The sequence below is a fragment of the Eretmochelys imbricata genome, chromosome 17, assembly GCF_965152235.1.
Source record: "Eretmochelys imbricata isolate rEreImb1 chromosome 17, rEreImb1.hap1, whole genome shotgun sequence".
Classification (NCBI taxonomy): Eukaryota; Metazoa; Chordata; order Testudines; family Cheloniidae; genus Eretmochelys; species Eretmochelys imbricata.
Window position 1 is genome coordinate 10,456,420 of NC_135588.1, and position 25,729 is coordinate 10,482,148.

At 48.4% G+C, this 25,729-nt stretch overlaps 1 protein-coding gene across 1 annotated transcript in view; it reads right to left on the reverse strand.

Annotated features, from left to right (window-relative positions):
* Positions 1–853: 853 nt before the first annotated feature.
* The window catches only part of CCDC92B (coiled-coil domain containing 92B), a 45,478-nt gene continuing 20,602 nt past the window's right edge, over positions 854–25,729 (reverse strand). The window contains exons 3-4 of the mRNA XM_077836343.1: positions 17,118–17,165; positions 854–1,608 (exon numbers count right to left, since the gene is read on the reverse strand). Coding sequence (XP_077692469.1) covers positions 854–1,608; positions 17,118–17,165 — 803 coding nt within the window. The remainder of the gene's footprint in view (positions 1,609–17,117; positions 17,166–25,729) is intronic.

Consider the following 25,729-nt stretch of genomic DNA (forward strand, 5'->3'; position numbering starts at 1 on the left):
CACCCCAAAAATAGAGGTGCCCAAAATTAATGGTCACGTTTCAAAATCTTGTCCATTCAGTTTTGCATAATTATTAAAAAGGAGGAATTTGGGTGAAAATATGAATTTCAACATTGTTGAGTGTCTATTTCAGACTTGACTGGCTTGGCCATACTGTTTCTGCAGATGATTTAAATATCCTTCTTAGACTAAATTGACCGATTGTCATTCAACTGCCGACATTCTCCAGAACCTGGAATATCTTATATTAGACATTTTGGGCCAAATTCATCCCTGTCCCAACTCCAGTGATGTCATGAAGTTAGAACCAAAGATGAGTTTGGTGCATCCTGCCACGTTCACCATCAGTGCAATTCTGCCATTCCCCCCACCCTCCACCACTACCTAGTGCCAATGAAAATAAGAACAGTTTTACCTAGAAGGAACAATGATAACAATAACGGTAAGAGATTTTAGTCTCAGAAAGCTTAATTTTTACGAAAGGGAAGCTCTAGACAATTGTTAATAACCATTCCCTCCATGCTCAAACCTTCTCTCCATGTTCCACATCTGTGCCCATCTTCTCTTGGAGTCAACTCCAGGACAACATTTAAAATGCCCTCAGCACTGCTTGCCCTCCCGCTCACCTGCCCCACCATCCCTTGGGATAAGACAGCCATTCCATGGTCATCCTAAATGGAGATATTAGACGAGTCAGATTGTTTCTAGCTCCTTGAGGGAATCCAAACTGAACAGTATTTTACTTCTTGATGGGATGGCGGGGAAGAAATCTTTGTAGGCCGCAGTCTCTTTTTTGGTATAGCCAAACTCATTTTCTGCATTTAGCAGCCACACTGTTCCACTTTCTTTGTTTTTACTCCAAGCCTTTTGAATTCCTGGGGCTGGATCCATGCTGTTTGCCTTTCTCACCCTTCGAGGGCTTGGGTTTGGCTGAAGGCCTGGTGCTAGTACCTTCTGCTTGCTCCTGGGAATGAAGACAGGAGGGTCTCTGCAGACTTGAGCCCCCAGCAGCACTGTCACTCAGATCAGCCCCTGCTCTGCTAAGGGCCTGGGCTTTGGGGTCAAATTTCTGCCGATGGGGAGCATGGTGCCTTTTAGTGTATAAAAAAAGTGCTGGGTCGGGCATGGGGTCTGCCTCTTCGAAGCTGCTCATCCTCTCCCTCTGGAAGGAGTCCTTGATGACTCCCTTGCTACAGGAGCAGTCGGTCACCAGCCTCCGAACTTGAGACTTGTGGATTCGTTTTTTGGGCCTCGTCTCACTGGAAGGCTGCATAGGGAATGGTTTGTCCGGAGGCCTGTCGGAGGAGGGCTTGCCACCTTGCCGGGAGCCATGCAGTTTCTGTTTGGTGGCATGCAGCTGGAAGGAGAGATAAGCAGCAGCCTCCGTCTGCTTCTGCAGCTCCGTGTTAAGGATAGTCACCCGGTGGCTTCTTCTCTTCAGCTCCTCAAGGAATTTCCTCTCCTTGTTCCTGAGGTTGCATCTCAGTGCAGACACCAGGGTCTCCTTATGTCTGAGCTCCTTCCTCAGCTCCAGATTATCCTTCTCCTTCTCATGCAGCTGGGCTTCCATGATCTTGCACTTCTCCTCCAGTTCCCGATCAATGTCATCTAAGGAGAACAGGACAATAATCAGTGTTCAAAATGACATCATCAGTTTGCAGTGAAATGAATTTGAAGGGTGGGGAAGGATTGGACAGGATAGCTCAGGAGATATATGGAGCCCTTCAACTCCTCCTGTAGGCTGCATGCAAACTGAGGGACGTAAACAAAAATTATGCAGGAAGCTGAAATGCTGTCCCATTCCCCTAGTGCAAATGACTCTTTTAAAACCTCAGTTTCATGATTCTTTATTCCATATGTAAATAATTTTCAGTGATAAAAGTAAGGGGATGCTGAACTTGTGTGGAACATAGATAACTCTGGCACTAAAGTAAAAACATGTCCCGTGAAACAAGCACTATGTCCCTGACCCCTAATTTAAATGTAATCTTGAGCCAAACACAGCATCCTTTTTCCACCACTACTGTTCTCACTTAAATGTATCATATACACAACTGAAGCCAGAACCTTCGGTCTGCTGATGGTATCTTATGAAGCAAGCCTGCTTGATATGCTGTATACAGTGATATTTTACGAATGGGAGACATTATTCTTTGGCTGTACAAGTTTAATCCTGCGCTTGTGTGTTCTCAGCGCTGACCTTGGAGCAGAGCCCTGCAATGGAGTTTATGGGTCAGGACAAAAAGAGAAAAAAAAAATACTGAAAAACCATCAGCTAAACTTATTCGAAGGTGTCATTGACCTTTTTCCAGATACTACACAACCTGATTAGAGGGAATGGAGGATGTTAATCCAGGATTAGAGAGTAGCTAGGAGCATGGTCGATTGATAACCTAAGGAGGGAAAAAAATATAAGTAAAAAACCCTCGGCTGTACAGAAATTATGTGCATTTTTTTGCTTTGCTGAAGGGACTGGACCTTTGTACCCAGAGAGATCTGGAGAAACAGCTCTCCATGTCACTATACACCTTCATGCTTCAAAGTTCAAGCCAACTACTAGCTGCTGTTAGGAAGGCTCTTCCTCTCTGGGCAGGTTATTCCATCATTGTCCATTACTGAGATTCCTGCACCTTCCTTTGAAGCATCTGGTTCTGGGCACCATCAGAAACGAGGCACCCTGACTAGCTGGACCATTGGTCTGATCCTCTATGGAAATTCCTATGGTTCTATTAACTGTTCACTGACATGTTGTTTGGTAGTTGTTGTTCTGGGGCTTTTTTTTTTTTTTTTTTTGCATTCATGGTTATTTCCCATTATCTCTGAAGGAACTAAAGATTCCCCTCTATCCTCTTATTATTGGGGCTGGGATTTTCAAGAGAGTCTAAGAGATCTAGAAACCTAACGCTAAATAGGATTTTGGTGCCTAACTCCCATAGGTTCCCCTGAAAATCCCAGCCTGGGTGAACAGGGCTGCTTTCAACACACAGGCAGACCCTCATGGAACAGTCTTATTTTTGTTCTGTTTTGTCTTAAGCATCAGCCTTGCAAGTATCAGGCTGGCTCTCCGTTCTCCTACCCTCATTTTAGGCCAGTGAGTCCAGTGAAACTGATGATGTTGCTTGGCTGTGTACGTGGCGCTTTTGACACCAAAGAAGAGGAAGTCAGATTGTCACTGATCAAGATTCATAAAAAGGGCAGGATATTAAAGAAGAGAGGGAGAGAGATCTTTGTAATAAAAAAATCTAAGAACCAACACACAGCAGTTACTAAAAAATGTTAATGGCGTCTGCCAGTTGTCAGGCCGTAAACATGTTCACAATCTCTAGCAGAGGTAATGACATAATGTTCCTTTGTCTCAACTCGCCCTCAGTTACAGTAATGATGGAGGGGCTGGGGGGAAGAGCGATGGAGTATAAACACAGATCATGAGCCAGTTTCTGCTCCTGAGGGTTGGACGGGTACAATGGAAGGCAGAAATTAACCCACCCTTTGCAAACTCAGAGCCCTGATATTTTAAGGTTCTCCCAGTACCCTTCTGAGCAGTGAACATTTGCCATGGAAGCTGTTAGCAATGTTGAATAATATCGTTAGTAATTCGGTACCAGCACAAGGATTCTTTTTCTTGGCAGTTCTAGTCACAACATGAAAGGCCCTGTATCATTTTTCAAAGCACAAGCAGGAGGGGTGATAATCTGCTCCAGGGCTGATCTGAGTGAACACTGTAGGGAGAATTCTCCGCATGTTTGACATTGGCTCTGCAAGTTTTTCACTGGCACTTTGCACTTGTGACAAGTTCCAGGGAAACACCAGGCAGAATCCAGGTCTCTCCTTTCTCACCTCTACCCTCAAACAGGACTCCAGCAAGGCCCCAGATTACTGTAGAATCCAGACGTCCTCAAAGCAGAGGCTGCTCTGAGGTTCACACCCAAAATTTGACTCCTAAACCCATTTCACATCCACTCCGACTGGCTGCCTTCCAGTGAATTTGCCACACCTATGTCAGCTCCTTTATTGATTCAAGCCAAACAGATTTACCAGTAGGGTGCGGCTTGTTCTCTCGAGCACGCAGAGAAAAGAATATGCAGCCTCAAACCTACCATCCTCCTGAATGACGAGGCAATAGCCAGGAATACCATTTCCAAAACCGGAGTGGGGCAAGGGAAAAAAGGTGGTTTAAGGCAGGATTATGATATAAGGCAGGACCTGCATAAACTTACTTTTGCAGCTTACTACATTTGAGGATATAGAAGGAATCAATTCCCATTCCCTGCTTCCCGGTATAAATGATCCAGCTCCATAAATGGGCTATTCGCTGGAAAGGCATTGGACTAGGCTTTCAGAGACCTTGGCTCTTCTGTATGACCTTGGACCCTGGTTCACCTTTTGTCTGGCTTGTCTCTTTAGATTGTAAGAAGTTTAGGGCAAGGTCTGTCTTTTCCTATGTGTTATCTAGCACCTGGCACAATAAACCTGTTTGCTTGGGGCCTCTAAGTGCTACCATAATACAAATAATAACTAGGATCCAGTCCCTAGGGTTAGAGGGGGTGAGAAATCAGTACGTACAGTGCACTGCTGGCTGGAACAGCCTGCGGGCCTGGCCCTAGGGAGGGGGGAGGGCTGTGCCTACATATTGGTGCCCCCATGGTAGCCTAAGTGGCTAACGCAGGAGTGGAGGCAATAAAATAAATAGGAAAGCACGTGGCAGGGGTAAGAGGAGCAGCAGCAGCCTCCTGGGGAGGGGAATGGGAAGAGGGGTCTAAAAAACCGATGCCTGCACCTAGGGCCCTAGGTGATTTTCTCACTTTCTCCACAAACGTATCAGGCTGGCTCTGGTGGGCCGGCAGCTCTATGTGAGAGGATGGTCAAGCACTCGGGGTGGGGGAACAAGTCCATCCAGGGGATGCTGGGCTGGGAGGAAGAGTCTTCCCAGGAGAGGGGAACAGAGAAAGTTTTGGTGGGTCTGGACCCCTAGTGAGCCTTAGCATTGGAAGAGAAGATTGTCTAATAGTCAGAGCAGAGGACTGAGACTATGGAGACCTGGGTCTGTTGCTGGCTGGAATAGCTGCAAGTCACCTGGCTTTTCCATGCCCCAGTTCTTAGCACTCTCATGCCTTTAATCCACCTCTGTATCCTTCTGACCCCAGCTTCACCCTGCCTTGGCCGTCTGTTCTTCATTTTGCTGGCTTTGCTCGGTGAAATCCCTTTTGCTGCCACCTGGCTTTCCCCCCGGGAGAGCTGGTATTCTGTAACCTAGCCTGTGATCATTCTGGGAAGGAAGCAGATGCAGCCCTTTGCCATATCCCCCAGCATTTCAAGTGGCTAAAGTGGAAAGCCATTGGGCACCGCAAATCCCTGTTGAGCCATCCTCACTGCAGCTGCGGGCCCCGCTGAGTCCATGCCAGGCTCGGGCCCCGCCGAGTCCATGCCAGGCTCAGCCCCCGCTTTCCAGCCCAGCCCACCCCAGGGTAGCATCCGTCCCCATCTCTGAGCTCCCCTGAAGCCACGGAGCACACCCAGGGGCAGCTGGAGCCATTGCCCTCCCTAGCTCTGCCCCTGCCTATGGTACGCACCGTGCAGAACCTGGGTACCACTGAATGGCGCAGGGCTTGAGGGTCAAAGCAGGATGGTCCCACAAAGCCCGGGAGTATTGGGAGGTGTCCCTCACTCTCCTTTGCCCCCACCCTCGCATTAGGCACAGTCAAATCATTGCACAATATCTTTGTTAAGGATGGTGAGAACGGCCATGGAGCTGCACACCCACCACACAAACACACAACAGACTCTCACACTCGTCTGTATTCCTATGAAAGATCAACATAAATAGCCACTGTGGCGTGCAGAGATTTACTGAACTAGCCCATTCTCCTTCGGAGTCTCTCCCCTAGTGTCCCGTCCAGTCAAGGTCTGATCGCTGCTATGGCGTGCGCCAAGCACCGGACAGGAGAACCCGCCCTGAAGTGAGCGGATCCCTCAGCATGACAAGCATCTGCTGAGCACCATGGCGTGCTGGGTGTTCCGCGTGTTGTCAGCATTTCTCTCTGTGCCTGTTTGCTCACTGCACAGTCACCCCTGGTTAATAATGCGTAGCCTGTTTGCCTTCTTTCGGTTCCTGTCAGCAACTGACTGCCAGAGCCTTGAAGTGCTGACAGGACTTTTAAAACAGAGATGCTGGAGGTAGCAGCCAGCTTCTCAGTGGCTCCCACCCCAATATTCCCTTCCCACACTTTGTCCTGATGACTGACGGCTTCGCTGCCCGGCCTTCTGTGAGTCATGTCAGAGCTGCCCAAAAAACAGAGCCTGGCTTTACAGGCAGAATGTGAAAGTCTGTGAAGCATGTGGTCTAGCAGACTCAGCCCGCCTCAGTGCCAGGCGCACAGTACTCAAGAGAATAATCAGCGGTTCTCTAATTTCATTGCACTGCGGCCCCCTTCTGACAACAAAAATCACCTCACGACCCCAGGAAGGGGGACTGAAGCCTGAGCTCACCTGAGCCTCGCCACCCTGGGTAGGGGATTTAAAGCCCAAGCCCGAGGCAAGGAACCTGTAACCTGAGCCCTGCCACCCAGGGCTGAAGTCCTCGGGCTTTGGCCCCAGGCCCCAGCAAGTCTAATGCCAGCCCTGGCAACCCCATTAAAATGGGATCATGACCCACTTTGGGGTCCCAACCCACACTTTGAGAACTGCTATGATAGTTAGATCTGACCCCTTTTGTGGCTATGGCCTCATCCCCTTGTCTTCTCTGTGTTTCATTTTCCTACCTCCATGGGTGGGGACAATAACATACGGTGTACTGAAAACTGGTAAAATTAAAAGCTATTCCTGGTCCTGCGTGCAGGCTAGAGGGCTCTGTAGGGAAGTGTGTGATCTGGCTCCTCAGCACAGCAGTCAGTCTGCAGAGAGCAGCCTAGAGCAAGGTGGGGTTAGTTATGGTGCATTGCCCTCGGGATCAGCCTGCTTTCTCTCTCTCTGCTTTTAGTTTTTGTGTGCTAAATTTCTGGATATTAAGAAATAAAGTAGCATAACGTTGCAACCTTCCAGCAAGAGTATTTTATATTTTTATCTAATTGCTCTGTGTGTATGCCATGGTTATAACATGACACTTACTCATCCAGCTCACAGAGGTGTGGTGATGAAGCTTCATTAGTTAATGTCTGTAAAGCAATTTGGATAATACTTTACATTTCTATAATCCCTTCTGCCTGGTGATCTCAGAGGGTTTTAAAACATTAATGAATGATGCCTCATAGCACCCCACTGAGGCAGGGAAATTATCACTACTTTACAGATGAGGAAGCTGAGGGACAGAGAGATGAAGCGTTTGCCCAAGGTCATCACGAAGTTTGTGGTGGAACCAAGAATGTCTCAGAAGTGAGCTGTAGCCCACAAAAGCTTATGCTCAAATAAATTTGTTAGTCTCTAAGGTGCCACAAGTCCTCCTTTTCTTTTTGCGGATATGGACTAACACAGCTGCTACTCTGAAATCAGTTCTTTTGACACACACCTAGCCACAGGACCATCTTTCCTTTGCAAAAGCAAAACACGATGTAAGTGAGAAGTATGACCATTTTTATTGTGTATGCGTAAGTCCATTGTTAGGAAAAGATCTTACTTCTACCCTTAGCATCACCTCAGAATACAAGAAAGGTAAGAGAGATTCAAAGACGTGAGTGCTCTTATGCAGTGTATTATGCAGTGTGGGTACAACCTGGAAGGTTCAGAATTGTGATTTGATTTGGACAGGAATCCTGAAGTGCATATGGTCACATGAACCTCTGAATGCTACAAAACTGGGAGGGAAAGTTCCTAAGAACAAGCTGTCTTGTGAGTTATCCTGTCATTTACTGCTTCTGGTTGGTTCAGAAATTTCAGCTCTTTTGCGGCAGGTGAGAACCTGACACGGGGAGAAAAACTGAATTACAATGATTAAGGGAGAGGTTGTCAAAAGAGCTCCTCTCTTGAATGGAGTAAGAGCCTAATCATGATGGTAAATGATGTAGAAAATGGTGTGTCCATTCAGCACCATGAAACATTACAGCAGAAAATAAATGATCCAAACTCTCCCAGTGTTTTGGGGCATATGGAGCTGCAGTTTCAGTTTAGGCTCATTTCAGATACTGGCAGTCACTCATGCTTTAAATGTTAAGGTAGCCCCTCCATTCCAAATATCAATCAAGCCTTGTAGCTTAAAATGTTCTGTTCTTTCCCGCCTATGAATTTGTTGCTCATGAAACTAACTCAAGCCAGGCATAAGTGCAAACTGTTGCCGGGCAAACCTCCACCCCCCAGCTCTACCGGTGTAACTTGCTCTTGACCGAAAAGACCCCACTGTTCCAATGCTAGACCTCTCTCAAACAGGGATTGTGAATCACATGGTGGTTTAGAACACCCCACCTATTTTCACATGGGGTTTGACCAGGATTTGACCCAGGGTCTCTAGAGGGAAAAGGTGAGTGTATTAGCCCCCAAGTGCATCAGCCAGCCCTGGACAGAATTATCACATGACTGTTTTCTTTACAGCACCAAACAGTCTTTTTACTAGTTCCCTGCTTGACAGAGGCAGCATTAAGGGAAGACTTGCTAATTAGCAATTGTCTACACTATCGTGTATTCACTGTGGGAGCTATGAAACAAGCACAGTTTGAACTATCACTAATAATAGCAACGATCGTTATCCAGACCTCCATTCCTTAAGCAACTTTTGTGCTGCAAGATCCCAAAGCCAGGTACAGACTGAGGGCTGGATTCAGCCCTCTGGGTGTTGGTAGTGCAGTATTCACCTCCTTTTCCACCAGGAGCAGCTGCATCAGTGCAGGGGGAGGTCGCTCTGTATGCCTTTCAGGGGAAGGTTGCTCTGTATGACGGCTGCCAGTGGTGGCTTCCCAGGAGGTGTGCTAAATCAGTGCATCTCCTGGGTGTTCAGACCCTGCCCGCTCCCTGTCTGGTTTGCCCATTTTATAGGTTGTTCTGACTGTCTCTAGGCCATGAGGGGGGGGTGGTAGGGCATGTAGCCTCTGCTACTATGCCTCTCCCCACATCTAGGCAAACTTTCTGCCACTGCGGTTCTGCTTTCAAATCATAGAGCAACGAAGGGAATGAATTTGGCCAAGTCTATATAAAGAGAGCAACCATCTGCTACTTAAAAGCAGCCACTTCTGGGGTGAAACTCAACAGCGCTTGTACATGCAGTAATTGTGGACACAGTGTTCGCACACAGCAGTGCACATGGGTGTTTTTGTGGCCCCAAAAGGTCCAACATTCAGTGTTATATTTGCTGCAAAAGGCTATAGCCGTGCTAATGGAAGTCACAGTTTTGGAAACCTGAAACGAAAAGGAAAAGAAACAAGAAGCAGCTTGCATGACCTTCACCCTCTCTCCCTAACTGCAAACTCAGCATCAATAAAATGTACAATCCTGAGATGGAACAGGTCTGCCTGAGGCACACGGCCACACAGAATTGTCCCATACCTGACAGAGAAAAATAGCCTGTATGAAGTTTTTTGTAGGCATGGTAATAACTCATTATGGAGCCCGGTGACGTTTTCCTTGCTCAGCAATGCTGCAGCTGGCTTTTGCAAATGGTCACATACAGCAGGGTTTATTCAGGGAGATTTTACTTTTTCGATAATGGGCTTCTGTTGAAAGGGGAGCTTGCTAACACAGGTACTTTGTAATAGGATACAGAATACATGGGGAGTGATCCTCAGCTAGCACCATTCTATCTGGCCTTTGCATCTACATCATCAGCTCAAGTCTCCTCGTGGGTCTGAATCTGATGGCTTCCTACACTGTCAGGCATCACGTAAGGCTTGAACCAGTCTCTGCCATCTCTGTCTACCACACTGTTTGCCAGAATGGCTACCTTTGTGTTTCTATAACTTAACTTGTTTACAAGGATAGGTTGTTGGCCTATTGCTCAACCCCCCAACCTGGAGGTTCAGAGGACTGCTTTTCATCTGGTGCCTACCCTTTGGCCTGGCCCTACCAGGGGTCAAAACTCCCACTGGCATATTTCTCATGGTCATTGCCTTCTCACTGCTTCAAGGGGTTGCGCACAGGGAAGGCCACTCAGGTCAGAGGCAATCAAAATTGTTCCCACCTTTTAGCCTAGGCGAGATAAGGCCTATCCTATCCTAGGTCTGCTGGTTCCTTTCTTTAGATTTGGATGGTTTTCAGTCTATTGTCTAAACATGACAGACAGGCGCAGATCTAAGGGTGGTCGCCATGCACAAATATCTGAAGGAAGGAAACCCCAACGAAGGAGAAGGCGGTACAAAGAAGGGTGACTAGGAGTGATGGGAAAGAGAGGACCATTTAGGCTGAATAGTGTGATGCTGTCTCCAACACTGAAAATCTATCAACCTGTGGAATAGTCTTCACAAGTAAGATGGTGGAAGCCTCTTTGCTATAGACGTTTAAAACGTGGCTGGGCAAAGGATTAGGTAATATACTTTGAGGAACAACCCTGAGGGGTAGGTTGGTCGGTGGGTCTGTCTGTCTCCATCCAGATACACATAATACAAACACTTAGTGAGAGACAGTGATTCCCCGAAGAGTCTAAATTAGTGGTCTCCAACCTTTTTACGCCCAAGATCACTTTTTGAATTTAAGGGCAACCCAGGATCTACCCCACCCCTTCCCCAAGGCCCTGCCCCTTCCCCAAAGCCCCACCCCGCTCACTCCATCCTCCCCCCACCCGCATTGCTCGCTCTCCCCCATGCTCACTCACTTTCACCAGGGGTTTGGGGTTTGGGAGGGGGTGTGGGCTCTGGGCTGGGGCCGAGGGGTTCGCAATGTGAGAGGGAGCTCTGGGCTGAGCCTGGGGCAGGGGATTGGGGTGCAGGAGGGGGTGAGGGGTGCAAGCTCTGGGAGGGAGTTTGGGTAGAGTAGGGGGCTCCAGGCTGGGGCAGAGTGTTGGGGTGCAGGAGGGGGTATGGGGTGCTGGCTGTGGGAGGGGCATCAGGTCTGGGTCTTGGGGTGCAGGAGGGTGGACGGGATGCTGACTCCAGGAGGGGGCTCAGGGCTGGGGGTTGGGGTCCAGGAGGAGGTCTGGGGTGCTGGCTCTGGGACGGGGCTCAGGGCTGGGGGTTGGGGTGCAGAGCGGGTTCGGGGTGCGGGAGCGGGTATGTGATGCTGGCTCCGGGAGGGGGCTCAGGGTTGGGGGTTGGGGTGTGGCACTTGCCTCCAGTGGCTCCCGGTCTGCAGTGGAGTGTGGAGCCAATGGGAGCTGCGGGGGCAGTGCTTGCAGGCAGGAGCAGCGCGCAGCCTCACTGCACCGCCGGACATCGCAATCGACTAGGAGATCCTCTAGGATCGATTGCGATCGACCGGTTGGTGACCACTGGTCTAAATAGACAAGACAGACAAAGGGTTGGAGGAAGGAAGTATAGCTCTTTGGGGGAAGGGACCATCTTTTTGTTCTGTGGTTGTACCGTGCCTAGCACAATGGGGCCCTGGCCCATGTCTGGAGCTCCTAGGTGCTACCACAATACAAATAATAGTACTTTATAATTCATAATAATTATGATTATCCCCATTTTACTGATGGGAAACAGACACAGGAAGGCCTCAGGCTAGATTCTATGCTGCACCTCTCAGGGTACACTGCCCAAGAGGCCCTGCCCAAGAGGAGTGACGGCAAAGGTGCCCTAATTAATAACAGGATGCCCTGCAGCCCAGAATAGCTGTACTGCCAAGGACTCCAACCACTCCCCGTCCCTGGCAGGCCTGGACCGTGGCAACCTGTGAGACAAAGCCTGAGTGTCCACCTGCCCCGCCTCTCAGTTGCTAACCCTCCCTGATCCCTAGCTGATTTCACTGCAAGCCCCAAAAAGCAACCACTCTCTTGTGAAACTGGCCAGTTGTCGAAGGGCTACCTCTCACTCTGTGCTGGTAAATATGCACGGGCTTGTTTAAGTCGTTCATAATCAATATCCACCTTTTACAATTTGCTTTATGGCCTCCTCTCTTAAGTGTCTGCTGTGGAGAAAAATGCTTTATAATGAGATATTAAGGGAGGTGGTTGCATCTGGTAATTATTACATAAATGGCATTTGAAGAGCAATTATTTGATGGCATCTTAATTTAGGTTGTTGCCCCATAAATATAGTGAGCAGGATCTTGCTGCTCACAAGCAGCTGAAGTGCTGGATGCGAGGAAGAGCTGTGTGGGTGGTACTCATGGAAATTAGGTACCCCATGCGGGCACACTCGATGAGTCAGCCACCGATCGCACCTATGACGCAGCAAAACAGATCTGACGATGTACATTTGCATCCAAGAATCCTGTGGAGGCAGCAGCCCAGTCTGACAGCTCCTGTCTGCCTCATGTCAAGTATTTGAGCACTACGGAGCCGTTTGGGTGTGATGTGGAAGCTACGTCAGTCTTCCTTTGCAAGAAGGACATGTGTAATCCGCTTAGTCTGGGCTGCGCTGGCAGTCAAATGCCAGCTACTGATGGGAGTGGCTGGCTCGGTTTAGCAGCTTTGTTCCTCCCACTGGGAGACTGAAACTTGGGAGAAGGGGTCAGGAGAGGAAAGGGGCTGGGTTTACGACTTCAAGGAGCAACAGTCCTGGTGACGATGAAAGGCCTTTAAATTCTGCAGTGAAGAGGCAAGGAGCATTAGCATTCTGGAAACGCAAAGCAGGGGGTGGGGCTTGCACCCAACCCGCTGAATCCCCACCCTCCACTCAGCAAACTTGGGAACGTTCAGATCTGCAGCTAAACTTTGCAAACTGCCTGATTTCCCTGGATATGGACTCCCTCTACTGAGGACGATGGGAGCTCAGAGCCCTCAGCACCTTGCAAAAGCCTATCATATGTGCATATCAGCACCTCCTAATGTTTATGGCCATCTGTACTGTTTTCCAGAGGTACTGAGCAAACCCAACACCTGTTGGAACTCAGTCCCCTTCAGGAATCAGGCCCCGAGCTCTCATGTGTGTCAGCCAGCAACCGCCTGCCTTCTGTTCAGTTTTGTGGGCTCTCGTTCGCTGAGAACTGTAGGTTGCTTCAAAGCCCTGTATTGCGGCATGTTTGCTTTTTCTCACAGCAGCAAGCACCCAAGGGGGGGTTGGAACTGCCCAGGCACTGTGGAGGGTTGGAACGAATAGCAATGGACAGGAGTGGGACAACCGAGTCCAGCAGAGTAGCTCATCACTAAGAGGCAGAGGAAGTGGCAGACCTCTTAAGGTTAGCAGGACTAGGCGCCACTGGGGACTATACCTGAATCTGCATCCACACGGGGCTTAGGCAGTCCCTACCTTTCTGAGAACAGAGAGTAACAATGCAGCCACAGGTCTCAAAGCGCTTCCCCCAGGGTGGACCAAGTTTCATTATCCCCATTTATAAAACGCAGCTCAGGGTGGTCAAGTGATTTGCCCCAGGTCCCCCAGTGGGTCAAATCTGGGAGCAGAACCCTGCTCCCAGGACTTCCAGCCCTGCGCTCCATGCACTGGGAAAAGCATGGTTCTCGCAGGGCCACTACCGCTGGCACGGGCTGAAAGGGAAAAAAGAGCTGGCGGCGTGTGGGGTTTTGTGGGTGATGCAGTTTCACTCAGGGCACGGCGAGAGCTTTAAAGCCCTTGGACTCAGCCAGTCCCATCACCCGGATGGTCCCTCAGCATTCCACTCGCCTTATAATTCCTGCTCCAGTCCACGCCCAGAGCTCTCTCTGTGCTGGCACCTCGCCTTTGGTCAGAAAGGAGCCAAAGCCGGTGGCACTCCGCTGCACCGTGGCTGACTTGCTGCAGGTGACAAAGATCTGGGCACCCCGCTTCCTCCCTATTCCGACTCCATGTTTCCCAGTTCCCCCCCATCTTTCCCTTCCTCTCCTCCCTACGCATCACACCTTCCTTCCCAACCCTTTCTCACCCCCCCCACATCTCTCCTTCCCCTTCTACTCTCCCCCTCCTGCCTCTCTATCACTCCTTCCCTCCCTTCCCCCGCCCCCCATGTCCGATCTACCAAAACCCTGCCCTGATTCACACCCTGGGTCACCGCACCAACTCCCAGGTAGGACTGAGCCCGCTGTGCTTCCTCTCAGTGAGTCTGTGTGGCAGGGCCAAGATGTTTCATCTCTGCCCGTTGGGCCCCTCACTCAGGGACAGGCAGGTGGGATGCCTGGCTTGGCTGTTTGAATAGGGGCTCCCCAGCTAACTCGCTTTGCCTTGCTGCCCAGTCCCCACACAACGCCGTGTGGTTAACTGGACATAGCCACATAGTGCCCCCTGCTGGTCAGATGGTGTCTGAGACCTAGGCAGCCTCCCTGGCCAGTTGCACCTCTCATCGAGCGGATGTCAAGTAGGGTGACCAGATGTCCTGATTTTATAGGGACAGTCCCGATTTTTGGGTCTTTTTCTTATATAGGCTTCTATTACCCCCCAACCCCTGTCCCGATTTTTCACATTTGCTGTCTAGTCACCCTAATGTCAAGAGAGCTGCTATTCAAGAGGAGGAGAAAGGAGTCAGAAAGGGGGAGGGATGGAGGACAAAAAGATAAGGACAAATATATATTGAAAGTCTTTCCTTTTTGTGGGATTCAAGAGTCTGAAATCAGACCTTTGCCATTCTTTATACTGTAAAAAATACAGCTGTCACAGGACTCTTTGTGTGTGCTTCTAATGGGCACGAGGTCTTTCCTTCTTTCTTTCTTATCTTGTTTTTATCGTATCTATCTTTCTGCCTATCTGGGCTGGCTGCCTGCCTGTGTTTCTTGTGTCATACATGCAATCTGCCTGCCTGCTTGCCTATCACACTTCACCCTGATATCTCCTCTCTGGCAGGTCACATTGTGCTGCCTGGTGTTTTATGAAGGGTAGACAGAGAAAAACCCAAGGGAGGTAACTGTCCTGAATGTGCAGGGGAGACCTTTGGAGACAACAGTGGAGTTTGGACTCTGTGACCCATACAGTCCTTGGCCTTTTCGTTGACCCTGCCAACCAGGGGACCAATTAGGGATCGCTGCAGTGGGGGTTTGTAGTGGATTTGAATTGGACCAAGACCTAACAATCTCATTTCACACAGACCACTCAACAGACACCAGACTAACTTTCTGGTCCCTTCTGGCCTAGGGTGCATTCAGACCAGCAACCCACATTCTGGAATCTGCAGTCCCTCAGCATCCCCCCACATCAGCCTGGAAGGGATTCTGCTGCACAATCCCAGTGGCAGAAGAAATTATTCAAGCTTTAGACAGAGCTTGGGTCCAATTCTCAGCACTTCTGCATTTCTGTAGAGACGTTCAGCATAGCTCCTTGTCAATACTAACTTGTAGAAGGCAAATATCGTTACATGTATTTTACTCAGCGGTAAACAGACATATAGAAGGATTAAAGGCCCAATCCTGGACCAGTGAAATCAATAGGAGCTTGCGCATCGAATTTCAGGGGGAGACGGATCAGGCTCTAAGGCTAGAATTTTCACAAGAGCTTAGCACACTGGCAATACATTAGGTGCTGCTAAGGTCTTTTGCAAATCTGGGGAAAAGTTGCACAGTGTAAACTGTGGACGCTAGACACTTTTGAAAATCTGGCCCTTACTTAGGTGCCCAGATGGAAGATGAGGTCTTATGAAAATCTGCCTTCAATTGTGGGTGCTGAGCACTTGAAAATCTGACCCTGAGCTCTTTTGAAAATTTGTCTCCACACGACTTGCCCCACCTAGAGTAGTAAGTCTGTAGTAGACCTAAAACTGGGAACAGAAACCAGGAGTCCTTCCTAGTGCCCCGTCCACTGTTCTGATCACTGGAAAGCACTTCTTGTAATTATTTTGTGAATAATCCCAGGTCTGATCCACAGAAGCTGTCACTCGCCGACCCCTCCCTAGCCTTCTTCACATCAGAGCCCTCGTCAGGAAGAGAGAGGCGTGTGGCTTCATTAGTCAGGTGATATAGACAGTCATCCCCGTTATTTCAGAAATACATTTTTAATGGCAGATTTTTGAAAAACCTGCTTCTCCATCTTTGCTGCTATTGGTCACAACAGTCCGTGATAATGTCCACCTTCGAATGGAGACCTGGAAGGGTTCTTGTCAGAGCCCTTGGGCAAGGGACAAAGCCATTCCAACTCCACCTGCACACATAATCTGTTGCATATACTGCAGTTTGGAACAGTAATTGTGCCAAATCAATAGAACTGCAACCCTCAGTGGGACAGGATAGCGCAAGGGAATGGTAATGTGCTATGACACCCTTCCTGGATAGCTTAGAAGCTCAGCTTCAGCCTAGGTGGGTAGTGACTGGAGGTGGTTGACGTTTTTCACACAAAAGGATTTTTTTGTTGGAAAATGGCCTGTTTGGGGAAATGGTCTTGAAATGTTCTGTTTTTCCAGAAATTTTTCATTATATTGTTTTTTGACGTTTTTATCAGAATTTTTTGCACTCGATGTGATTTTCAGGAAAGGATTTTGGTATTTGAGCACTAAGGAGTCATTCAGGTGTGATATGGGAGTTCTGTCCTTGTTCCCTTGCAAGGAGGATGCGTGTAAAATAGTTTAAAATGTTCACCGAATATGTTGCGAAAATGGATCTGTTTTGAACAGAAATAGAAGCAACCTTGGCATTTGGAAAGGGTTAGCAAAATTGTTTTTCCTGTTTTTTGACCAGCTCTAATCAGGACTGAAAGTTATTGATGTCTGATGAGTGGTTGGTGGCCTGCATGGGTTTGATAATCTTAGATCACTTCCATATGGACAGGGGTCTAGGTTACAAAATCATCCTCCCAAACAGGAGCAGTTAGCTGTCTCAGCAGTGAAGCCAAATGAACGTATGACTAGATAAATCATATACGCCTGCAACGTTTTGAGGATCTGGATCTACAGCCCTGATCCAATAGCTCCAAAAATACAGGTCTCTATGCACTGAGTTGAAAGATTATACCCTTAGCTGGTAGCAGTAACAGTTCCTTTGTTCTCTCTGTAGACCAGCTGCTAGAGAAAAACACTTAACAGTCACAAAGCTGGTGTATTACACTCCAACCCCTAAAATTAGCCTCTCCAGGTTACGGTTGAATCCTGTTGTCAGGCAGTGTGTGGATGCTTGAAGTGTTCCTTCCTACATCAGCCTTGTTGTTCTCGGCCCATCTGTCAAGTCCCAAACCACATGAAAAAGCTTTTGATCTTACCTTGCTGGTGAGTTTCCAGTTCCTTTGTCTCAAGGTCATGGGTCAGATCTAGAAGACAAAGCAAATAGCCATCAAAAGAAAATGTATCATTCTGGCAGACTCTGCTCTTCGCATTTACTCATCATCATGTTTAATGCTTTAAAAAGTGGATTGCTGGATGGCTTGTAATTTATAATGGCTCTTGATGGTGTCTCTTAGACTGAGCCCAAACCGTCATGACAAATGTTTCTGTCTCAGAGAATTCAGTGACATGCTGATGTGGAAATAGATATTTCTTGCTAGATGGAGAGTATTAGTATATTATCAAGCAGCCATGTAGCTTTTACATTCTGAATGACAAGTCTCCCCCATGTGTAACCAACATAATAATTACAGATGCTGCCCCATCAGCTGCAGTGATGGAGCAACCTGTAATTGTTTAGCGTGGCAATGCCTCTTTTTAAAAACGGAGTCGCTGGAGCATTCAATTGAACCATTTTAGGTGCTTATTTAAGCCAGGACAAAGAGCAGAGCAAGTGAAGTGAAAACAGAGCAGAGTGTAAACTGCCTACTGAAGTATCTCATAATTTACTCTGACTGACTCTTTCTGTCTGTCTGCCTCTTGCTCTGCATATTCTGAAAGCAGAGCACTCTTGTCTCCTGTACTAGAGACTGTAATAAGGATGTTGTCGGCACTCTTCTGGCATTGTCCAGCTTTTAAATCCTGTCACCCAAGGTAGCTTGGATAGTATATGTGACATCTACCAATTAAGCATCCAAGTTCTCAGCCACTGGGCTTCCATTCTGATGATGAAATGCTTGTAAGTGAATATCCGTATGTAATGGTCACCATCATGGGCTGTAACCACAGTGGGGTTGCACTTGAGACCCCCGGCACTAAATGTGTAACCCTCTACTAGTTGAGATTAAGGAAATGCCCTGATCCTCAAAGGTATTTAGGCACCTAACTCCTTTAGCTGGTAGTTGTACTAGACTCATACCTGCTATGGATCATCCATGGGAATGGTGTGTGAAATACAAAATGAGCAGCGGATTACACTTGCTTGGGCTGTGCTGGCTGAGTTCTGAACTGGTCTCTGAAATGCAGAGAGCTCTCCTGCTTGTGTAGTTGAATTAAACTGTCTTCACAAAGCAGCTGCTAACCAGTTTGCTTCTGGACTCTTACCCTTTGCTCTAAAAACAACATGCATATCCTTGACCCATGCTCCTGTCTTATCTTTCATATCATAAAGATATATAAATATAATGAACGTACAACATGCTTTTTAGGTTTACGTTACTGAAATCCCATGATTGAACAGAGGAAAGATATTTTGCAATCACAAAAGGTTGCTAGCAGCGTTTTACTATTCAGAGATGAGACATATCAGGGCTGCACGCTACAGACATTATGATAATGATCTTACAGTTATCTATGGAGCCGAGCCCTGATCCTGCTTGCATCCATGCTGAGGGGAGCAGGAGCAGGCCCATTATGTGAAGCTGATATATGACAGTAAACTCAAAAGATGAATAAAAGCCTCTGAGAGTTTGTTTCACTGCATTTTTAAATGACTTGGCACCTGGACCTTATATTAAATCCATTCCTTTCTGCTGATGAATAATGGGGCATACCGGCAATCGAAAGAGGATAGTGTGTGAGCACAGGGGTGGTGTGTAAATTTGAGTGCAATGAAGGGGGGTCAGTCTGTGGGGAGAGAATGCGGCAGCAGCTGGGTTCAAACCCTTTGGTTTACAATAGTTTCAGAGGTAGAAGCAGAGTCTGATACAGAGGAAGCTGGCTAGGAAGCTGGGACCCGATTCAGTTTCTCTTTTTAGCAGATCAAGGTGAAATGCTGCTCGCTATAAAGCTGTTGGGAATTTTGGCGTTGCCTCCTTTGGGACCAGACTTTGGCTCTTCATTTACAAGGGAAGTGATGAATTCGAGTTGCTTTCCCCTTCTCCAATGGGAAAAGGGAGGCAGAAGCTTTCGATCCTGGTCAGCTGGCCTTTTGCAGCGGGCTGTGTCTTCCCAAGCCTGGGAGCACTCAGATCTGCTGCTGGGGCTGGTAGGCCGAACTTTATTGCCATGTTAGGGCCCAGCCCTGCAAACGGCTGAGCGCATCCGGAAAGATACTGAGGGACCTCAACCCCTTTTGCGGTTAGTCGGAGATGAGGATGCTCAGCAAATTGCTGGAGGGACTCTGCAGCTGGCAGGATCAGGCCATGCCATTGTCAGGCATACTAGAGTGAATCTATTGACTGGGCAGCATCCAGCCTGCAGGACAGGAGTTTCACCGAGCTTTGTGCTTATCATCCCTTATCATTTGCAGGGGAGAGGAGGCCTGATCCACCTGTCGTTTATACCCATTTTACACTAATGTAGTGCCAGGACCTTCTAAAGAGCTTCTCCTGATTTATCCTGGAGGCAAGGTCATGTCTACACTGCAATCTGAGGTGTGATGGCAGCTTGGGTAGACATGCCCCTGCTAGCATTGCTAAAAATAGCCACGTAGACACAGCAGTGCAGGCCTCAGCAATGCAAGCAGGTCTCCGGGGTTGCAGCCATGCTTGTACAGACTGCGCCGAAGCCCGTGCCGCCGCATCTACCCTGCTGTTTTTAGCAATGCCAGTGCTGATATGTCTGCCTGCGCTCCAGACACGCCCGGGAATGCAGCATAGACACAGCCGACGTGGGCATGTCTACACTGCACCTGGGAATGAGCCTCCCAGCCGGGGGAAACAGACTTTGCTTTAACGCTGCAACTTGGGCTGCAGCACGGGGCCTCAAGCCCTTCCCACCCGCCCCCTGAGGCTTCAGAGCCCGAGCTGCAGCCTGAGCAGCAATGTCTGCACAGCGATTTTTAACACACGAGTGTGAGCTCGGCTAACGCAAACCTGTCGGCCCAGGCTGAGCAGTTCATTCCCAATGAGAAGAGAATTAGGCCCAAAGAATCTTATTCCTGCCCTTACCTCGGCTCCCGGTTCACCAAGCCACCATCCTCTCGTCATAGAAATGTCTCATAAAGACTCATTTCTTCCCTGACACCCGCAAAAGGGAGTTTGCAATAATATATTAAAACAAATTCTTAGTAACGTCTGCCTCAGGGCTTCCCAAAGTGTCCTGTCTTGTAGCAACTGGAAGCTCTTTGGGGCAGGCTCTATATTGATTTCGTGTTGGTACAGTGAGTTTCCTTTTTTTCAAATTTTCTCTTTGGGACCAATGGATAAAAGGAATTAGAGAGATATTCATCCTAGTGAGCAGAAAGATGCTCTCTGTGTTTGGGACTCAGGAGAGCTGGTTTCAATACATAACTCTGCCACAGACTTCCGGCACGACCTTGAGCCAGTCATTTAATCTTTCTGGCCCAGATCCTCAAAGGTATTTAGGCTCCTGACTTCCATTGAGGATCTGGGTCTCTGATGGGGTGACTGCCCTACAGAGAACTAGAAGGGGTTAAGGTGGCCAGCAGACCAATTAACTCCACAGGCTTCACCTGGATGAAGAGCCATGGAGCAGGGAACTAATTAGAAGCAGGTTCAGCTGTGTAGCCACAGGAGGGGTCTGTAAAAAATCAAGCAGCTGGTAACAGATGGAGGCTGCTGAGAAAGGTAGACTGTAATAGTTCCTGGGAAGAGGGTTTTGGTGCTGTTATACCCAGAAAGAGAGAAGGGGAACCACATGTGGTGAGAAGCAGTCCCTGGAAGGAGCAGTGAGGGCTGAGAGAGGAAAGCACAGAACTGCTGAGTTGGAGGTCCCTGGACTGGAACCCAGAGTCAGGCTGGGCCTGGGTTCCCTACCAGCTGCAGAGGGAGTGGTGCCATGGGGCAGCGAGAGGGACTTTGCTACCTTGGAAGGGGGAACACTGAGTGGCCTGGCTCCAGGGCTGAGTCATGAAGCCCATGCTGCAGTTTCTGGAACGAGAGACGGGCTGCAGACCAGAGGGAGAGACTGAGCAATAGCGTGTGAACCCTGGAAGCGGGTGTTGACCTCAAGAGCTAATCCCCAGAGCGAGCAGGAGGAGGCACCAGACCAGTGGTGAGTGGTGCTGTCTGCGATGGCCTCATTTCCCAGTCTGTAATAGGGGGATAATCCTAATTCCTTCTGCCTACCCGTAGGGTTTGTCAACCATGGAAGTTCTGCTGCTTTCACTTTGCCTGCATAGTTACAGCAGCAGAAATTGCCCCATACTCTAGATAGATTTAACGCTAATCTAAAAGGGGTTTATAGCTTGTTTTAGTTCAGGTAGCAAAATAAGACAAACCAGTATAAGGCACCTGTAACAGGGCAGCCTGCCCCTTTCAGCTCCAGTTAGTTCTGCCCCGCTACCCTGTAGCGAGGTGCAGCAGGGCCAGATTTAGGGGCAGGTGACCCGGGTGTGGGGCTTAGGGGGTGCTGGGCTTGGGGTGCTGTGCTTGTTGGTAGGGACAAAAAGGTCCATAGAACGTCTGAGGTAACGTGTTCCAGGTATTCTGTATGTGGATTCATTTTTTGCTGACCACCTAGAATGTTCTGGACCTTTGTAGAATCTCCTGAGGTATGTCAAAATTTGACAAATGGGGGGGGGGCACCAAAGATGCTCCTTGCCTGGGGTACCATTTGGTCGAGGGCTGGCCCTGGGTGCAGGGGCTGGGATTTCTACAAAGAGGCCCAGCATTTGAGGGTTAACTGGGAGACAAGTGGACAGGCTGCTCCTATGGAGATGGAGGGGCAGAAGTCTAGGTGAGGGCCAGGGGGCTGTCTGAGGACTGTGGCCACCCAGATGGCTTTGTAGAAGATTGGGGCCTCGACTGGAGGGTGGTGTGGCTCAGAGCCTGGATACCTGTGGTGGGCGTTGAGACAGGCTGACAAGAAAAGATGCTGGATTGAAGATCCTCTGTTTTGTGGGTCTGTTAGGCTTGGCTGGAGTAGCCAAAGATAGTTGTGGGGAAGCTGAGGTGGCGTGCTGCAACGCGAGGCCCGGCTGTGAGGGGATGCTCAGAGATGGTAAGTGTTGGAACAGGACCTTTATATTAGTATCAATGTGTCTATGCTACGGGTTGTATTGGTATAACTATAGTGGTAAAAATAACCCCCCTCCTCCCCAACTGACTTATACTGGTATAACTCTTCTAGTATAGTATCAGAGGGGGAGGTGTGTTAGTCTGTATCCACAAAAACAACGAGGAGTCAGGTGGTGCCTTTAAAGATGAACAGATTTATTTGGGCATAAGCTTTTGGGGGGGGGGGAAACCCATGTCCAAATAAATCTTAGTCTTCAAGCTGCCACCGGACTCCTCATTGTTCTTCTAGTATAGTCTCTAATCTGTCTCGCCTACCTTGATCAGAAAAGCTTTTTGGGCAAGCACTGTCTATGTACAATGGGGCTCCAATCTCTCTAGGGGCTACAAATACTCATTGCTGTATTAACAATACTGTGAATAACGCAAACATCGATACGGGCAAACATCAACAATGTTGAAGATAATATTGGGGTTTTGTTTTTAATGATCATGCAAGCCTAAGCGTTTTGTCAAAATGAAGTGCGGCCACAGATTAGAAAGTGTGAGTGAACAAACGAAGCCCAAACAATTTGGCTTGGAGACTTTTAGAGCCTGCCAAATAGTTAGATATCCTGCAACAATGAGAAGATGCTGATCATGACTCCTTTGGAGACGAAGGGGACTGAGAGGCTGCGTCGCAGCTTGTCTACATGGTGCGTTAGTGTGCGCTAGCTGGTGGTGTAGATTCTAGTCTGCGCTCCCGTGTCGTGCACTAACTGGCCTGCGTGGACCCTGTTGGTGTTCGCTGAAAGTTCCCTAGTGCGTGTTAATGTAGCCCTGTTTGAAATGGGGTGCTCTCCGTGTGCAATAGGGAACTAGTAGTGCATATCGGCAGGGTCCACCTGGGCCACCTAGTGTTCACCAGCATGTTGTGCATGAATGCATCATGTAGATGAGCCCTTACTCAAATGGGAAAGACCAACTGTACTTTCTCCTTAACCATGAAAACCAACAAGACTTATTATTTTATGCAAAACTGCTGTGATTATGTCAGTCACCCCCAGAAATATGTCATTATTGTTCCATGGGGAGTTTTATTCCTGGCTTGCTTTATCAGGCTGTTCCTTGTTCTCCCACACAGACAGCTATATTACCAGCTGGATTAACCGTTTGTTAATATTTCGTAGATGAGACCCATAGGATTTTGCTTTAAGTTACACCAGTGCAAATCCAGAAACACACCACTTAAATCAACAGCATTACACCAATGCAGAGAGCAGAATCTGACTGTCTCTCTCTGTCAGCATTTCTAACCCCCCCCCCCCCCACTGACATAGAATAGTATCTAAGCAGTGCAATGTGTTTAAGAATGACGAGGTCTTTCTACAGCAGGAGAAGCACTTTTGTCCTTTCTTTGTTCTAGCCATTGCCTGTTGTCTGCCAGCAGTGTGCTGTCTCTCTCCCTGTCACTTAGGGAACACCTTTACAAAACAATCCTACAGCATTCCTGGGCGTCCCAGATTAGACCACAGGCTTTTCCAAGTGGGAGCTTTTAATGTGCCCTCACAATGGGGCCCTGATTTTGGCTGGGAACTCTAAATGCTACTGGAATAAAAATAATAGTCCAATAAAAGTAGAGGAGAGATTCTCACCCCGCCCCCCACATCCCAAGTGCTACTGCTATAAAGAGGCTGCAAGTAGCCTGGGAGTTTTCCTTTAGTGTAGGGCTGCTGTCAGTGGCCCTAGGCTGCACCCCCCCGCCCCCCCCCAGTGTCTCAGCAGCGCATGCTGAGATGGAAATTCTGGGTTGTGACACAGCTCATAGACAGCATCAGAAGGCTGCTGTAAATCAGAACAGCCAATAGCTGCTCTAACTTGTGCAGAGGGCTGCACTAGGCCCAGACTCCAGAGTAAAAGAAAAAGTGGCATAAAGTCTCCCTTCCCTGCCCACCTGGACTGTGTTTTCTGTGCTGCATCTCCTGAAAGCATACAACCAGATCCTGCGCCACCTCTCCAGGCAGGATGTTCTTTTCCTAGGCCCTGCCCCTGGCTCCCAATAGTCTGACTCTAATAATGCCTCAAGCAATTGTATTCAGATCAAATGCCTCCTGTGCCATAAAATCCTATGCTCTTACTGATATATTAACAATAAACTTGGGAAGCTTGGGTAATCCCGGCTGTCTGTCTTGTCTGAGATTTTTTTTTTTTAATTATTTTAAGGGAAGGGTCCTGCATGTTGTTTGCCTACCAGTAATTCACAGAACCCCCTGCAGTCGTTTTCCACCTGGGCACTAATCAACACACCAGTACTTTGCTAATAATTCTGCTGACAGTTTGCTTTTGGATCTCATTTGCCCATGTGCTGTTCATGACGGGATAGTTATTCACATCATGTGGCATCACCAGCAACACACACACTGGGTAGGAAACCTATCACCATTTGGTGAGGAGTGTAATTTCTTGATATTATGTGGATGCCGCAGGGTCATGACTGTTACAGGCAAGCCAAACTTTCAAAAGTAGCCACTAATTTTGGATGCTCAGTTCAAGAAAGAAATTAGAATGCAGGGGATTTTCACAGAATTTTCTACACAGTCCAGGCTCGTTACCGGGATGCCCCCAAAGCAAATTCCCACATCCAAATGCCTCTCAAACTTGCGGGGATTTGGAATTAGAACCTGACTCCAGACCCAGGTTTTCTCCTCTATCTTAGATACTTACGTGGCCTCCGTTGCCCTAGTGGTGTTGTGAGGCACTATGAAGTAGGGCAGTGCTGTTGTTCCTATTTCTCAGAAGGGGAATTGAGATCAAGACTCAGTGTCTTGCTAGAGATCACACAGGAAGTTTTTGTGGTATGAACAGAGAAATGAGCCCAGGTCTCTCAAACCCCAAACCAGCTCCCTAGCCACAGGAACATCCTTCCTCTCTTCTGCCTGGTTTCTATTTCTGTAAGAGATCTGCACGTGCCCAGACGTTGAGGCTGGTGTGTGTGCGCTGAAATCTGAACCGAATTTTGGTGCTCAGGCTCATTTCTAGATAACGTTGCACACCAAGTTAAAGTACTGTTGTAAGGGGCGGTGGGGGAAAGGAAACTCCTCTCTGAAAGCTTCTTTGGAGAAAGGGAGGCCCTCCAGAATCACTGTTTAAAGGGGGCCTTTATGTCTTCTCCTGCTCCTTGGAAAAGTGCCATATGGGTGGATTAAAGCTAAAGGGGCCTGGATCCATCAAAACTTTGGGGACTCCTAAATAGACTCTACATCCCAGATACATCTAATGGACCTGGGGTTTCCTTCCAAATGTAGTAGCCCAGCTAACACAACCCCATCTCAGCAGACCAGCAACTGACAGCCTCAACTGACAGCATGTCCTATTGATCTGCCTCTTGCAACTTCTTTGTCACTGCCTCCTGCTGCCTCAAGTCTGGTGGCCCAAATCCCAGGCATTCTAACTTAATTTGCCACTGCACGCTCCCCTCCATCCTGTTCCTCTAAAGCCTGGTGGCATCACAGCAGAGCCGTCTTAAGTGCACCAACCACACAGTGTCCAATACTTGGCAACCCATGGACTTGTTTGCATGGCAGCCTATAGTCTTGCTTCACAGGTGCTGAGCCACAGGAATTAGACTTGGACACAGCACTGCTTCAGGATGT